General features: G+C 36.1%; 1 protein-coding gene and 1 pseudogene across 1 annotated transcript in view; one reads left to right on the top strand and one right to left on the bottom strand.

The window, feature by feature from the left end:
* The first annotated feature begins 2,501 nt into the window (after window positions 1–2,501).
* Window positions 2,502–2,616, top strand: LOC112469545 (annotated as a pseudogene).
* A 2,689-nt stretch (window positions 2,617–5,305) lies between these two features.
* LOC102887120 (zinc finger protein 721) overlaps window positions 5,306–15,691 on the bottom strand; it is a 30,217-nt gene continuing 19,831 nt past the window's right edge. The window contains exons 7-11 of the mRNA XM_025051840.1: window positions 15,523–15,687; window positions 14,091–14,176; window positions 9,952–10,078; window positions 9,536–9,634; window positions 5,306–6,665 (exon numbers count right to left, since the gene is read on the bottom strand). Coding sequence (XP_024907608.1) covers window positions 5,530–6,665; window positions 9,536–9,634; window positions 9,952–10,078; window positions 14,091–14,176; window positions 15,523–15,687 — 1,613 coding nt within the window. The 3' untranslated portion in view covers window positions 5,306–5,529. The remainder of the gene's footprint in view (window positions 6,666–9,535; window positions 9,635–9,951; window positions 10,079–14,090; window positions 14,177–15,522; window positions 15,688–15,691) is intronic.

The following is a 15,691-nucleotide window of genomic DNA, read 5'->3' as shown; positions in this document are numbered from 1 at the left end:
TAGAACATAATATGGCAAAGTACCCTTTGGGCTTCATTTTAGGGAAAAAAAAATTCTTAAATAAAAATTCGAAAATGTTAAATAAACTACAAAGATTATTTTGGGTCAGTTGAGGGAAATTTAAATGTGACTCATGTATTGGTAATAGTATCAATCAATTATAATATCTTGAGTGTGATAATGATTTTATGGTTGTGTAGGAAAACGTTCTTGGAAATATTAAAGTTGGAAAGTCTTTTTAATCAAATGAAATATGAGTAGGCACTGCTAGATTGAGGCTAGAGGTTTCTGCCTCCTCCCCAGCATAACCTTCTTTCACCAGGATATAACTCCCAAAGCCAGGAAAACCCCTCCTCAGCAGTTTCACACATTGACCTATCTTCAGATGGAGTTGGGGGCAGGTAATGCTGCTGGGTAGAGTGAAGCAAAATATATTCAGAAACGATCATGGAGTCTCTGGGGAATAGAAATACCCAAAATAGCAGAACCATGTTCCCCAAAGCTTTTATTCTCAAGACCGTGGGACTCAAATTTAAGAAAAAGATGTCCTTCCTCCAATAGACTATCCTGAGAAGTCTGGATATTTAAGCCTCATCCATATTCAAAGTCATTGATTTAGTTCATTTATCTTCAAGATACCTGTAACCAAAGAAATACCATTAGACACAAATGGTGTTTTCCTCTCTTTCCATCTTTCCTTCCTTACTCTTTCAGAGTACAGAATTTGTACCTCTAACATCACACTGTTTACGGTCTACCATGTAAGTGTTTATATGATAAAGTGTTTGTCTATATGAGTACTCTCCAGAGCTTCACTGTCCAACACAGTAGCCACTAGCCACATGTGACTCTTAAGCACTTGAAATGTGGCTAGTCCAAAATGAGATGAGCTGTAACTATAAAATGCACATCATGTTTTTGAGACTTAGTATGAAAAAAAGCAAAATAAGCAATGATTTTTATATTGATTACATGTTGAAATGCTATTTGAATATATTGGATTAAATGAATATATGTTATATTTTAAACTTAATTTTACTTATTGTATTAATGTGGCTGCTAGAAAGTGGCTGCTAGTAGTTCACATTTGTGTTTGGGCTCACATATCTCTTAGACAATGCTGCTCTAGAGCATCAGAGCCTAAGGACAGGGAATTTATCTTGCTCTAGTTTGTGTTCCTCACAGGTGCTAGAACATTTATTGACATGATTTTTATATGCTCAGTAGAAGCCCACTGACAACATTCTGTATCTGATAATCTTCTCTTCTCCATATTAAGATCAGCCTTTCTTCAGCAAAACACCAATGCCCAGTAATTGAAAGGGCATTGCTTAGTTGGAGAAAGCCAGAGAAGGCAACCCTAAGTTAGGAATTTTGGGGAGGTGGAAATGAGCTAAGGATGTAAGACTGGGGCATGCTTCTGCTTAAAAAAAAAAAAAAAAGCAGCTTCAGATATAGCACTTTTGAATCTGTGAATCAATTAGGGTTTACTTATTTATAAAAGTTTTAAAACCCAGGAGCTCTAGCTTGATCCATGGGGTTCAACAGCATGACTATAATTGATCTCTCTCCATTTCGTGGATATATTTCCAGTGTGTTTGCTCCATTTGCAGGCAGCCTCCCTCTTCTCCCACTGCCAGTAGCTTCAGATTAATGTTCAGTGGAAAAAGAAGACATTCATTTCCCTAATACCTCAAAGATAAGTCCAGAAATTGTCCCATGGTCCCTAATTAGCCTAACTGTGGTTATGTCAATCTTAGCCAGAGTTTTCTAGAAAACAGAGCAAGGATAAGAAGGAAGTGAAGCAAAAACATGAAACAAATTGAAGTGGTCCAGCGTTGGCTATTGCTTCATGTCGAGCCCTGGTCTTCCATATTGATTCTGGAGTAATTTCACAAAATTCAAATTCCATGTTTTCACTCTCTGGTCAAAAAACCTATAGGATAAGGCCTATTTCTTTGGTTTATTTAGTAAATTCAGCCAAGAATTCAATTGTTCATCCAAGAAGGCATAAATTTTGTGAGGTGTATATTTCCTGACAATGTAACAAACTAAAATTGGGAAGATGAATAAGAGCTAGCTAAACAAAGAAATTGGGTAGAAGGAATTAAAAATAGCACAGTTGAGGATCAGAACTCATGAAATAGCATGGAATATCTAGAAGACCATAAGATGTTTATGGCTGGAGTGAAGTATGCTTGGGGGGAAATTTGGGAGCCACTATCAGAAAAATAAAGTGTTCTATATCAAGTGTCCTATATTAAAGAATCTGATCTTTATCTTCAAGTTATGAAAAAACAGGAATTTTAAACAATAATGTCATTTGATTAGATGTTTTCTAACGGTCTAGCAGCAGTGGGGCGAGTGAGAGATGAGTTCGGATTAGATATATAGAAAAACCAGTTGGAAACCTATTTAAGCATCTAGGAAGTGCTAAGAGCCTGATTAAAGCACTAACAATGAGAATGGAGTGGAGAATATAGATTGAAATCCTAAATAGCATCTACGGCCATGCCACCCTGAACAAGGCCGATCCCTTCTGATCTCGGGAGCTAAGCAGGGTTGGGCCTGGTTAGTACTTGGGAGACCATCTAGGAAGACCAGGTGTTGTAGACGTAAATAAAAAGTAAGGGATTGTAAACTGATGAGGTCCTTGCAATCTGTGAGGTCAACCAAGGGTTGCCTTGCCTAAAAATAAATAAGAAATTTAAAAAATCAATAGAAAAAAAGAATCCTAAATAGCATATAAAGGATCTGGCGACTGACTGAGGGTGGTGATGAATGAAGGAGAGGAAGAACTTTAAACTGGAGAATTGGATAGGTGGTGGTACCACTTCCTCGATTAAGGAATACAGATTTTATTGAAAAAAAAATTATGAGTTTTAGACATATTTCGTGGTAACCAGAGGATATCCAAGTGGGACAAGTGTTCTGGAGCTCAGGAGATATTTCTAAGACATAAGATGTAGATGTAAGAAGTGTTGGAATGTTTAACAAAATCAATCAGAGAAACTAGCTTGAGAAGAGAATATGCCTAAGGATATACAGCTCTGAGGAAGAACATTCACTGACCAGCAGAGGGAAAAGTTCCTGTGGGAGAAATGGAATAAATAGGCACTAATAAAAGGCAAGCCCAGTGGGTAAGCTCTGAATCATAACTTATGAAGACCTCCAGGGCCATAGCAGACCTAAGAAGTAAAGCTCTTATTATGGCAGAGAGCAGCTCTGTTTAGTTATTAAGGGCAGGTGTTTTAAAAGCTAGGCTAACAAACTAAAAAAAAAATGCTCTCAAAAATGTGACTCAGGTAAAAGGATATGAATAATTAAAGGAGATCCACCGTTTCTTCATCTATAAAGTGAGGAGTTTTGATTAGGTGAATTCCTAGACACTTTCCAGTTCTAAAGTTCTGATCCGATGATCTGGCATTGAAAAATGGGTAGAATTTGGAATTCTATGAGCAATAACCGTTTTTTTTGCTTACCTGCTTATCCAGTCCCCCATTCACCACACCATCTACATGGTTCTCATAGAAGCTGAGATCTACTCCTTCAGTTGACTTTAGAGATGATTACCTGACCTAAGTGGGCCAATGAGACCCTCCCTAGGATTTTGGTTAGGAAAGAAAAGACAGCTTTTCTCTGGATGATGGAAACTGAATATATGTAAAATCTAGAGTTGATAGTAATCATGATTCACAATGAGGTGTTCAAAAATAGAAAAAAAGCCAGAATGTAGACAATACGAGAAGTAGAGGTGACAAATGGAGAAAAAACTGCCTGGGTTTTCCAAAATACTTTAGGTTCTGGTCCCAGTCCACTGTTAGAAGCTATTGCAACCTGAGTTACATGAGATACCCCCAATATCCCGCTAATAACACCTTCTTTGAGACAAATAGCACCAGTTGATTTGTTATTTACAAACTAAAGTCTCAACTAATATACTTAGGGCACATATGGGAAAGAAAAAAGTAAATGGGAGAAAATCATGAAAACTTTAATAAAATGTTACCGAATTGAAAAATGAACAGGTATGAAATCACTGTGGTCTTGACCTTGGTGTTGTTTTCACAACGTAAGCAATGTCAACTTATTAATTAATGCTCTCATTCATTGTTTATTAATTTAAAAATGTGTCCTACTCTTCTTTCTCCCTCAATGTGTTCATAACTTGGTAACACAACCATCCTGTAAAATGCTACATGTGGTCCGTTGATCATGACAGACCCTGCCATCAAGCACCATGACTCAATTGTCAGTTTTTCTCCATTCCAATCAAAATTGTTGCAGCCAAGATCATATTTGCTAAGGCAGGTGGATTAGTCTCTTTAAAGGGACTCTCATTCATCAGATAGTTCCAGTCTCAAAACTTAGGGACTATAGCAGTTGGTGGAGAAATGTCTTCTTCTCCAGTTGAGAAATGATGGGCGTGGCTGCTATTAGATAAGATGCAGATTCCTCTCTGGCTCCAGGGATGGCAAGTGCTGATCTTTCTGGGAATGTAGCTCAGCTGCTACTTCTAGACTATGTTACTGAGACAAGTTGGTATTTCTTTGATAGCTGATAGGGCTGTTGGTCTAAGAGATGCTTCAGCACAAGATATTGAGTTTTATATCTTGCTGGTGGGAAAATAAATTGGTCCAACCTCTATGAAAGTCAAGTTGGCAAAATCTATCATACAAATGCACACATCCTCTAGCACCAAAATTCCAGTTCTAGGAATTTACTCTACATGTATACTTACACGTGTGAGAAGTAAGAATGTATAAGACTATTCACTGTAACATCATATACTCAAGATTGGAAATCAAAAGTCCATCTATAGTGGACTGGCTAAATAAAAACTACATTCAAACCATGGAATACTATGCAGCTATAAACAATAAGTAGGCACTTGATCTACTGATATGGAATGACCTCTGTGATATATGGTAATATTAAGTGCAGATGTTTCTGTATAGGTTGCCATTAATGCTTAAAAAGAAAAACTACATATTTGTATTCCCTTGGATATAAGTAGAAAAACCTCTGGAAGGGCACACAAAAAATTTAGTTATAAAAAATGGTTGCCTCTAGGTAGAATTTGGTGGTGAGGGAATGGAAGACGACTTTTCACTTATACGACTGTCTGTGCCTTTTCAACTTTGTACACATGAAAGTTTTTCTCATTAAAAAAATAAAATTTTAATTTAAAAAATGGGGGTGGTGACATTTTAAATAGTACTTCCCAAATGCTGGTCTGTAAATCAGTGCATGCCCATGAATAATAATTAATCCACCACAAAATCAGAAAAATAATAAGAATGTGTGAATTTTCCATATGGCTGAATTTAATCTGAAGGACCATCCTTTATTCTTAAGTACTTTGTATGGAGGTGTTAGTAGATAGTCATTACCAATGTAGTGTTTATTTACACAATGGGCATAATTTAAAAGTTGGCATCATTATATCAATAAATCAAGAGTGCTGAAACAAAGTATTGAATCACTGATTTAGACATGGCTTTTGTTCTCATGTTGGATAATCAGCTGTTACATGTTATTTCGGAAGGCATTCCTCCTATGTATTTCATGATGTCGAGTAAGTGATGAATTATAGCTGAAGGCTTTTCCACATTCATTACATTCATAAGGTTTTTCTCCAGTGTGATGTCTCTGATGTTTCTTAAAGGATGAATCATGCCTATAGGCTTTTCCACAGCGGTTGCATTCATATGCTTTCACTCCTGTATGAACAGTTTTATGGTTGCTAAGGTGTATCCTCTGCCTAAAGGCCTTACCACATTCCTTACATTTGTAGGGTCTCTCCCCAGTATGAATTCTCTGATGATGCGTTAGATATGCTCTATGACTAAAGGTTTTACAACATGCAGTGCATGCATAGGGCTTCTCCCCAGTGTGAATTCTTACATGTTCACTAAGGTGTCTAATCTGTCGAAAGGTTTTCCCACATTCATTGCAGGTAAAGGGTTTCTCTCCAGAATGAGTTCTCAAATGTTGAATCAAACTAATGTTCTGGCTGAAAGCTTTTTGACATTTATCACATACATAGGGTTTCTCCCCAGTGTGAGTTCTGTGATGCTGATTAAGAGACGAGCGATGTCTGAAGGCTTTGCCACATTCTTCACATTCAAAAGGTTTCTCACCAGTATGGATTCTCTGGTGGGTATTAAGGGATGCACTTTGACTAAAGGCCCTTCCACATTCCTTACATCTGAAAGGTTTCTCACCAGTATGAATTCTCATGTGTTCAGTGAGATGAATGGGCTGTTTGAAGATTTTTTCACATATATTACATTCATAGGTTTTTGTTCTTATGTAACTTGTTGGATGATTAATCAAATCTAATTTGTATTTTTTCCTCTTTCTAAGTGTGTCATATTTACGGTGCCTCTGTTCTAAAATAACATTTGAACTCACAATATTTCCCCCAAATTTGTTAGTTTCTTGGCCTCTCTTCTTGTGAGTCAAGATGGTTTGTCTTACAACTCTTCCATGGGCATCCCGATGCCTTTCTAACTCATCATCATATTTGGAGACTTTTTCCAATGTGGAACAAATGACATCATCCCTCACAAACCTTTCCATCATAATGCCATGATATAACTGTTTCTGCAAAATAGCATTCTTTGCAGTTGACATACTGGTTTCTGTTTTACTCTTCAAGTCTGAAAGAAATGGAAAAAATACAAATAATTCATATTCTTTATGCTTTGAAAAATCAATTATTATAGTGGGTATGGAATAGAGATTTAGATAACAATACATACAAAGTACATGAGATTTTGATAATATTTAAATATGGTTATGCAGCCTGAAGAGGTAATGAGGAATTAAGAAACAGTAAATAGGGTAAAAGTGTAACTTCATATAGAGAGTAAAATTTGAGCAATTTACTCCTGCTTTTTCTAATAACACTAAATAATGAAATTTCAGAGCTATGTCATAACAATACGTTTTTAAATTGACAACTACTTTTTTATCTCAGAAAGATAAAAAGATATCTGTCCCTCAACCCCAGCAGCAGTCTGAGACATTAGTTCAAAAACTAAGGTTGGAACTAATGATATTCACAAGAACATTAAGCTGCATTTTATTGAAACTCATGTTAATATTTACACATTGTTGTTTCTTGTGCTTATTAATCTGTCCCTGGAAGTGTTATTTATACAAAGGAGACTTGTAAGAAACCCAGACTATGTTGCTACTATTGCTATTTTTATGAAAATATCCTTTAACCTTTAAAATTCTGGCTGGTTTTCTTACTTGATAACTTGTTGTATGCATTACTAATATTTCATCTAATAGCTCTGTATCCTGAAAGGTAAAACATCTTGTAGGATGTTTTTGTCAACACAAAAGGATTATCAGTACTTCCAAATTCCACATTCTAAATGAATAGAAGTGAGAACAGAGTCTCTGTTCTGCAGGCTCCCGACTCTGGTCCTGAATAGTGGAGGAGGAAGAGAAGACAGGGAAAGATGAAGCTGCCATCTCTGTCTGCCTCCCCAGTTCAGTATCTAGGCCTGCAGTAGGCCCAAGCTAGGGGAGAAGAGGAGATTTAACTTTGAATGAAGATGAGAGTTTTTATTATTGTACTGAACTAAACATTTTACTAAAATCAGACTGTTTTTATTATTTAAAGGAACTGGGCCATCAATGGGAACTCTTTGAGATTTCATCCAGAGGCAGGGAAAGAATATAACTGTTGTTTTTATTATTATTTCCATTATTATAAGTTGAAAATGAGAAAACCTGAGAATGTACTGGAATTAAAAACAGAGTGAAACAAGGTGATCAGCTATAAGATCAATATGCAAAACCAATTCTGTTATTATACACAAGCAACAAACAAAAAAACACAATTTTAAATGTCATCTATAAAAGCGACAAAATGTAGGGTCTTCAACATGAATGTAAGAAAAGAGATTCAATATGTAAAAGAGCTTTATGGGGAAAATCCTGAAACTTTATTGGAAAAAAATTAGGAAATATCAATAAACAGAGCAATATACCATGTTCCTGGACAGCAAGACTCAATAGCATTATATTAATCCTCCCAAATTGGTCTATAAATTCAATTCTATTCTAATCAAACTACCACTAGAGTATTTATAAGTGTGTGTATGTAATGCATGCATTATATAATTTTGATGCATTATATATATTGATGCATTCATTATACAACTTGTATGGAAAAGCAAGGGGTTAAGAATAGCCAGGATAATTTTGAAGAACAAGATAGGAGAACTACCTCTACCAGATATTAAGTTTCAGATGAAATACAGTAATTAAGACAGCCTGGCATTAGAGTAGCGATAGAAAAACAGAAAACTGGAACAGAATAGAGAGCCCAGAAATAGACCCAAGCAGATAAACAAACTTGACAGGTGACAGAGTACCATTAACTATTAATAAATAACTATTAATAATTATAATAATAAACTTATAAATTATTCGTAGACTGATTATCCATGGGAAAAATATTACACTACTCACTTCGCACTATATATAAAATAAGTCCCAGGTAAATTAAACCTAATTAAACCTAAGAAACACGTGTATACGTACACAAGAAGATACATACATGAAGATTGACTGCAGCATCTTTGTAAGCCCAAATTTAGAAACAGTATAAATGTTTACCAACAGGAAAGTGGATAAATAAACTGTGGTTTATTAAGTCAACGAAATGTACGAACTGGAACAATATGGATAAATAGGAACAGTGTTGAATGAGAAAAGCAAGTACAAGAAGTATATTTACCTTTTATTTAAAAAATAAGATATGAAAAAGTGCTATATATTGTTGAGGGATATACACATATAATAAAATTATGACGACATATATGAGAATGGTAATATTTATACTCAGAAAAGTTGTTTTTTTCAAAAGGTAGGAGGGGAACAATGAGGCTTCAACTCTATTTTATTTCTTAATCTAGGTGGAAGTTACAAAGAAACTTGTTATAGTGTTCTCTATGCCTTTCTGAACATCAAAAATATTTCATAAAATGGCAGACTTTAAGGAGATTGTGGTAGATCTTTAAATTTGGTGAGAAGGAATCCTGTGGTAATTTCTCTTGCAGGAGTTTTCATAAAGTAATTGTTACAAAAAATTAAGATACATGAGTTAAAAAGAGTGGGAACTGAAAGCTAGGATTATTAAATGAAAGATGGTGAACAGAATACAAGAGAGAATATTAAGATTTGTAGACTGCAGTGAGAATCCTAAAAAGAGATCTGTCTTCTGTAAGGATAGACCACATATAGCTGACTGAATAGAGAAAGGAGTTTTCAATTGCTGACTTTAGGATACTAAAGAAAAAGGGAAAATCAAGTTTAACCTTAATGAAGATAAGACTTCTCTTCCCTCCAACTCCAGAAAAACTTTCCCAAGGTCAAGTGGAAAAAAAGAGGTGGCAGAGTGAGGGGTGAAGTCAAGTCTAATGCATGACCTGTCCAGTGGCCACAACCTAGGAAAGACTTTGGGCACGCCGGCCTACATATGAAAACCTAGTATCTGCCTTGGTCTCACCTGAACTGGGATGTCCTGGGCCTTCTTTCTCTGTCATCCATGGGTCTTCTCCTTTCTCCAACTGGGAAATTACCCTAGGTTTGGAAATTTGATATCCTGCTTATGGAATAAAAAAAGAATATGAATGTTTATGCTGAAGTCTAAGAGCTACCCCCAGAATTTAGTTCCAGTCCTCTGATAGTCAGGGTTTCTGAAAATAGAAAGGGGCACCACACCATGTCTATTCTAGCTCTATAAAGTAAAGTTGCTCCCCTGAGGAAGGAGAATCGGATATGTCCTGACTTGATTTTCAAAGGAATGAGACATCTTGAATACAGAACCCAAGGCCAAGATCCAGGGAATCTACAACATTTAACAATTTAGAAATAATGATTCTCCTGTAATGGGCAGGTTTTATACATTTAGCCCATCCTTACCCACTGAGACCAGGTTCCCGTAGTTTTCCAACATCACCTCCCGGTACAAATTCTGGTGAGCCGGAGTCAGTTGCCCCCACTCCTCCTGAGTGAAGTTCACAGATATGTCCTTGAAGGTCAATTGTTCCTAGAATATCAAATATATTTATTTTCAGCCAGAGATCACCTCCATCAAAGTCTAAGGAGTTCTGATAGTATTCTAAGTTTCAAGGGATTCTAAATTGTTTTACTTGGAGCCTCCTCTAGATCTGTTTAGAAATTCTCTAGAGATTACATAAATAATTCAATACATAGAAAGACAGGTGGTCATATGTGCCTTGGAAAATATTAAGCAGGATAAGGAGAATAGGGAGAGTCACAGTGAGGGTAGTGATGTTGGAGAAGGCCTCTCAGAAAAGGGTGACATTTGACCAGAGGTGTGAATTCAGTGAGGAAAAGTCATGTGGAAGTTTAAGGGGAGAAAATTTTAGGCTGGTATAAAGGAACTAAGGTGAGAGTGTCCTTGCCTTGTCTCAGAAACAGAAAAGTGAACAGTATCAGTGGAGGCAGGTTAGTAAAGGGGAGAGTGGAAGAAGATGAGATCAGAGAGGCCTGGAGAGGAGAGGGAGAAGGTAGAAAGGCTTTTAGCACCTATTGTGATAGTGTCTTGAGGGCCCAGTATATCTCTTGGTGACTTAGGGCTCTGCTGGAGTTTAATGAAAAAAAAAAAAAAAAAAAAGAACAAAACTGTCCAGAACTGTAGTCTTAACCTCTTCCTAGCTCAAATCCTGAAGAAATAAAAAAAAGATCATCCCCTCCACAGTGCTGGTGTGGGGCACTGGTAGCTGGGTTAATCAGAAGTGAACTCAATCAAAGCTGTATCTTAGCCAGAGCACAGCCACAGCTCTAAGAGAAATATGAAGAATCAGTACTTATTAACTACCAGAGGAAAGGGCTTAGAGTATTTTAGAAATAAACAGAATGAAACAAAACAAACTATATATATGTTTAAACCTCCACTATTCTTTTATTCACAGTATGTGAACTATAACAAAAATTGTCAGATATGTGAATAAGGAGGAAAATCTGACCTATAATCAATAAAAATCAATAGAAGCAAACACATGGGTGACCAAGTCATTAAAATTAGTAGACAAAAAGTTTAAAGCAATTATAAAAATATGTTAAATAATTTAAAATAAAATATAGATAGAATGGGTGAAAACATGAGCAATTGAGGGAGAGACAGAAATGCTAAAAAAAAAACTAAATGAAAATTCTACAGCCGAAAAATATATCTGAAAAGCCCACTGGATGGGCTTAATGGCAGACTAGACCCTGATAAAGACAAGATCAGTAAAACTTGAGACAGTTCAGTAGATATTATTAAAACTGAAGTACCAAGAGAAAAAAAATCTGGGATATCAAGCAGTTTCATACACATATCACTAGAATCTCAGGAGATGAGAAAATGGGCAGAAAAATATTTGAAGAGATAAAGGCTGAAAAGTTTCCAAATCAATCTACAGATTCAAGAAGCTCAGCGAGCCCCAGAAAAAATAAATTCAAAGAAAACCATTCCCATGCACATCAGAGTAAAAGTGCTGAAGAACAAAGTTAAAAGAGAAGATTGCAAAAGTAGCCAAAAGAAGGCAGGAAAGAAGGAAAAAGAAAAACAAGAAAAGTGTCATTAAAAAATAGCAGACACACCAGATATAGGCAAATGATAAGAAAAACAGCTAACTTCTCATCCTGAACAATATAAATAAAAGATCATAAAACATCTTTATAGTGCTTAAAAGAAAGAACAGTCAACCTAGAAATCTATAACCAGTAAAAGATCCTCAAATAGGAAGATAATATAAAGATATTTTTAGATCAACAAAAAACAGTGAGAATTTGTCATTAGGACACCCATACTACAAGAAATGCTAAAAGACATTATTTAGTCTGCAGGGAAATGATGCCAGATAGAAGCTCAGAACTAAAGGAAGGAATTAAGAGTGCCAGAATTGGTAAATATGTGGGTACATATGAAAGACTCATTTTCTTTTCCTTTTCTTAATTTTTCTATGACACAATTTACTGTTAAAAGTAAAAATAAGAACAATATATTGTGGGGTTTATAACATGTTAAGTGAAACGTATGATGACAATATACAAAGAATGGGAGAGAGTAAATAGAAATATAATGCTTTCATATTGTTTGTGAAACAGTATAATATTAATTCAAAGCAACTGTGATATGTTAAAAAATGTATATTGTAATGGCTAAAGTAACCGCTAAAAACAATCAAAGAAGTATAGCTAAAAACTAACTAGGGACATAAAATGGAATACTAAAAAACTATTCAATTCAAAAGAAGGCAGGAGAGGAAGGACAAAGAAACAAAGAACAGATGGGACAAACAGCAAACAAAGAACAAGATTATACACTTAAATACCATTGTATTAATGATTATGTAAATGAACTAACAAAGCAAGACCCAGCTATATTTAAGAAGGTCACACTTTAAATATAAAGACACAAGTAGGTCAAAAGTAAAAGAATGTAAAAAGCTATACCATACAAACAATAACTAAAAGAACACTGGAGAAGCTATATTAAATAAGACAAAGTGGACTTCAGAAAAAGGAATATTACTAGGTATAAAAAGAGACATTTCATAATGATAAAGGGTCAGTTCATCAGGAAGACAACAATCCCACACATTTATGCATCTAATAGAATTCAAACTAGAGTTGATAGAATTAAAGGGTGATATGGACAAAACCACAATAATTAGAGATTTTAATATTCCTCTCTCAGTAATTGACACAAGTAGACAAAAATTCATTAAGGATATAGCTTGAACAACTTATTGCTAACTTAACCTGACATTTATAGAACATTATACTTAACAACTAGAGAATATACATTCTTATTTAAACCTTCTATTTTGAGATAATTTTACAGGATTTTATATGTAAATCTATTTACATGCAGTTATAAGAAATAATACAGAGATCTCATATACTCTCTCCTGGGGGTGAAGCAGAGTTTTGATTAGAAAGAGGTATGAGGAAACTTTCTGAGATTGTGGGCATGTTCTTTATCTTGATTTGATTGCATGGTACACACATACTATGCACTTTCTTAAGTGTTTTTTTCCCATATGTAAATTATACTACAATTCAAAAAAATTAATCTTTTCCCAGTGCTAAGAATCTCATCAGTTTTTGATAAATGTCAGGAAGAAATTCCAGAAAAGTAGAATACAGAAATAAGTTAACTCTTTAAAAAATTAGACTATTGTCACTTCTTCCATATTTCTGTAAATAACTTTAGAATGCATTTCAATCCTAGAAGGTATTAGCATCTGAATTAGTTGCAGAAATGGGGTTGTAAACAGCAAAAAAAAAAATAAAAAAAAAAATTGCCCCAGATCACTAAGCTAGTAAATACAAAAGAAGAATTCAATTCCTTTACCATCTAATCCTTTACCATCTAATTTCAGAACCCAAGTTCTTTTCACTTGAAATTCTTCTGTTCTCGAATAACATCTTCTCTTTAATAGTCTTCCCTTCTTGTTTATTCAACAATTTTCCTTCTGTTTCACCTATTCTTCTCACCACTCCTGACGCCCTGGTGTATCTGCTTGGCCTACTGTGTGCAATGTGTGGCATGACCATTTCTTCTTTACTTACTTCTTTGGCTGCAGTTTGTCCTCTGTTCCCAATACTACACTAAAGGTCACCTCATGAAGTTCACAAGCAATATATGTATGTCATTAAGAATGTCAGAACTTTCTTCTCACTTACAAAGTCTGTCTTTTAATATGAAATACTCAAATAAAATGAGGCTTATCCTAGATCCCAAGTGGTATCTGTTGGTTTTTAGGGGCTAGAATGATATCATTCATTTTGCTTTCTCTACAGAAATTAGCACAACATTAGATCTAGATGTTGGTTAGAAACGAGAGTTACACAGTGAGAAGCCACTATAAGGACATAAATTGCTACCACCATGGCCCAGTTTTCTGTATAAGAGAAACTTGCTCTGAGCTCCCAAGGTTGAATTCATTAGCCTCAATACTCCCTTTACTTCCCAAAAAAGGGGCAAGTTATGGCCTTAAAAACCAAAAAGCATGTCAAGAAAATGAGAGCGAACTCCAACCCACCTGGGATTCTGCAGTCGAGGCCCTAGAGGTCACTTCATCCTTTAAACTTTCTCCCTGGGTCTCATCAGCATCCTGAGATAGCAGAGCTGAGGAAGGAAAAGAGCCATGAAGTTTGCATCTCCCCAAATCCCCCGAACCAAAAAACTGCCTGCAGACCTGCTGAATGTGGCTCTTCCCTCAATATATTCACAAAGAGGGGCATTTAGAATGACGCAAGAGCAGACTGGAGCCTCCTTAATGAGGATCTGCTGTGCACTGCTTTGGGGATCAGTATTTCCCAATGGTCAATCCTGGTCCAAAAACACAGATCCACCAGACCGCGCCTCTGTTTAAAGGTTCCCCAAAACAAAGAAAAATCCAGACATTTCCCATGGCCTTCTAGGCACTCTATAATCTCCCTGGAGCATATTTTCCCATCATTGATTGCTTCTAATCACCATCCTTTACCTGTTGACACATACATTGACCACATTCTTAACCCTCAGTTAGACTACAACGTTCTCCATTCTCTGAACCACTCTTCAAGGTACCACTCATGTATCCTTTCCCCAAATCATCTCTAAAAAACTTGTACAACTTTCAAGGCCAAATTCAATGCTATCTCATTTGTTAAAATTTCTCATATAAATACAATCGGAAGAATGCTTCCCATCCCTTGTCTTCCAAAAGAACTTTACCATAGCATTTTCCTAGGCTACCTGCTATTATTTTGATCTGGGTATGTGTCTATCTCTATCAATTAATAATTAGCACTAAAGATCGTTATTCATTTTTCCATCTGTCAAGGTGCTTAGCAAAGTCCCTGCTTGGCACAGTGAGAATACAATAAATATTGGCTGTTTTTGAAGTGTTAAAGGTATGAACTAAGAGACCACATGAGACACATGAATTCCTCTGTCCATCTATCTATCCTGACCACAACACTAAATAACATGTAATCTTGGACGTATTTCCCACTGAACCCTTATATTTCAAGGTAAAATGAAAGTAATCAAGCATATCATTCCTTCCTCTCAGCAGAAGATGAAAACGAACAAATACTTGTGAAAAATATTAGTTTGGGGCTAAAATGACTGAAACTTGTGAAAGAAAACCATTGGAGGTCCTAAAGGTGCAAAAGCCTTTGACCTTGCTGTCTATGAATCACATTTACACACTTGGGAGTGGCTGGTGGGGAACATCTTGCGCCTGTCTCCTTGTCATGTGTGTATTTGAGGATGGGAGATGGGAGCAGCACGGAGCGGCATGGAGCAGAATATTTTCTCTCATAGCTATTCCCTTCCCAAAAGCCACAAGTATGAACCTGAGAGACCTGCTTTCCTCCAATTTTCTCCCAAGAGATCAGAACAATGAAATATGTATCTATCTTTTCACACACAAACGAGACCTCCTTCTTCTCCTTCCATCCCCACAACCATTGGTCTATTCTCACCTTCTCCTTCAAAGAGCTTAGTCACATCCTCCCACAGAAGCGCCCCCTCCTGGGCCTTCTTAGGATGGTGCAACTTCACCCAGGTGCTGGCCTGGGTGGGCAGGGTGATCAGGAGCTGCTGCAGCATGACCACAACCTGTTGGCTGGGCTTGTCCACTTCTGGTGGGGA

The sequence above is a fragment of the Pteropus alecto genome, unplaced genomic scaffold (assembly GCF_000325575.1).
Source record: "Pteropus alecto unplaced genomic scaffold, ASM32557v1 scaffold170, whole genome shotgun sequence".
In the NCBI taxonomy this organism is placed as follows: domain Eukaryota; kingdom Metazoa; phylum Chordata; class Mammalia; order Chiroptera; family Pteropodidae; genus Pteropus; species Pteropus alecto.
Note: the sequence above shows the minus strand (reverse complement) of the source record. Positions and strands in the feature narration are given on the sequence as shown.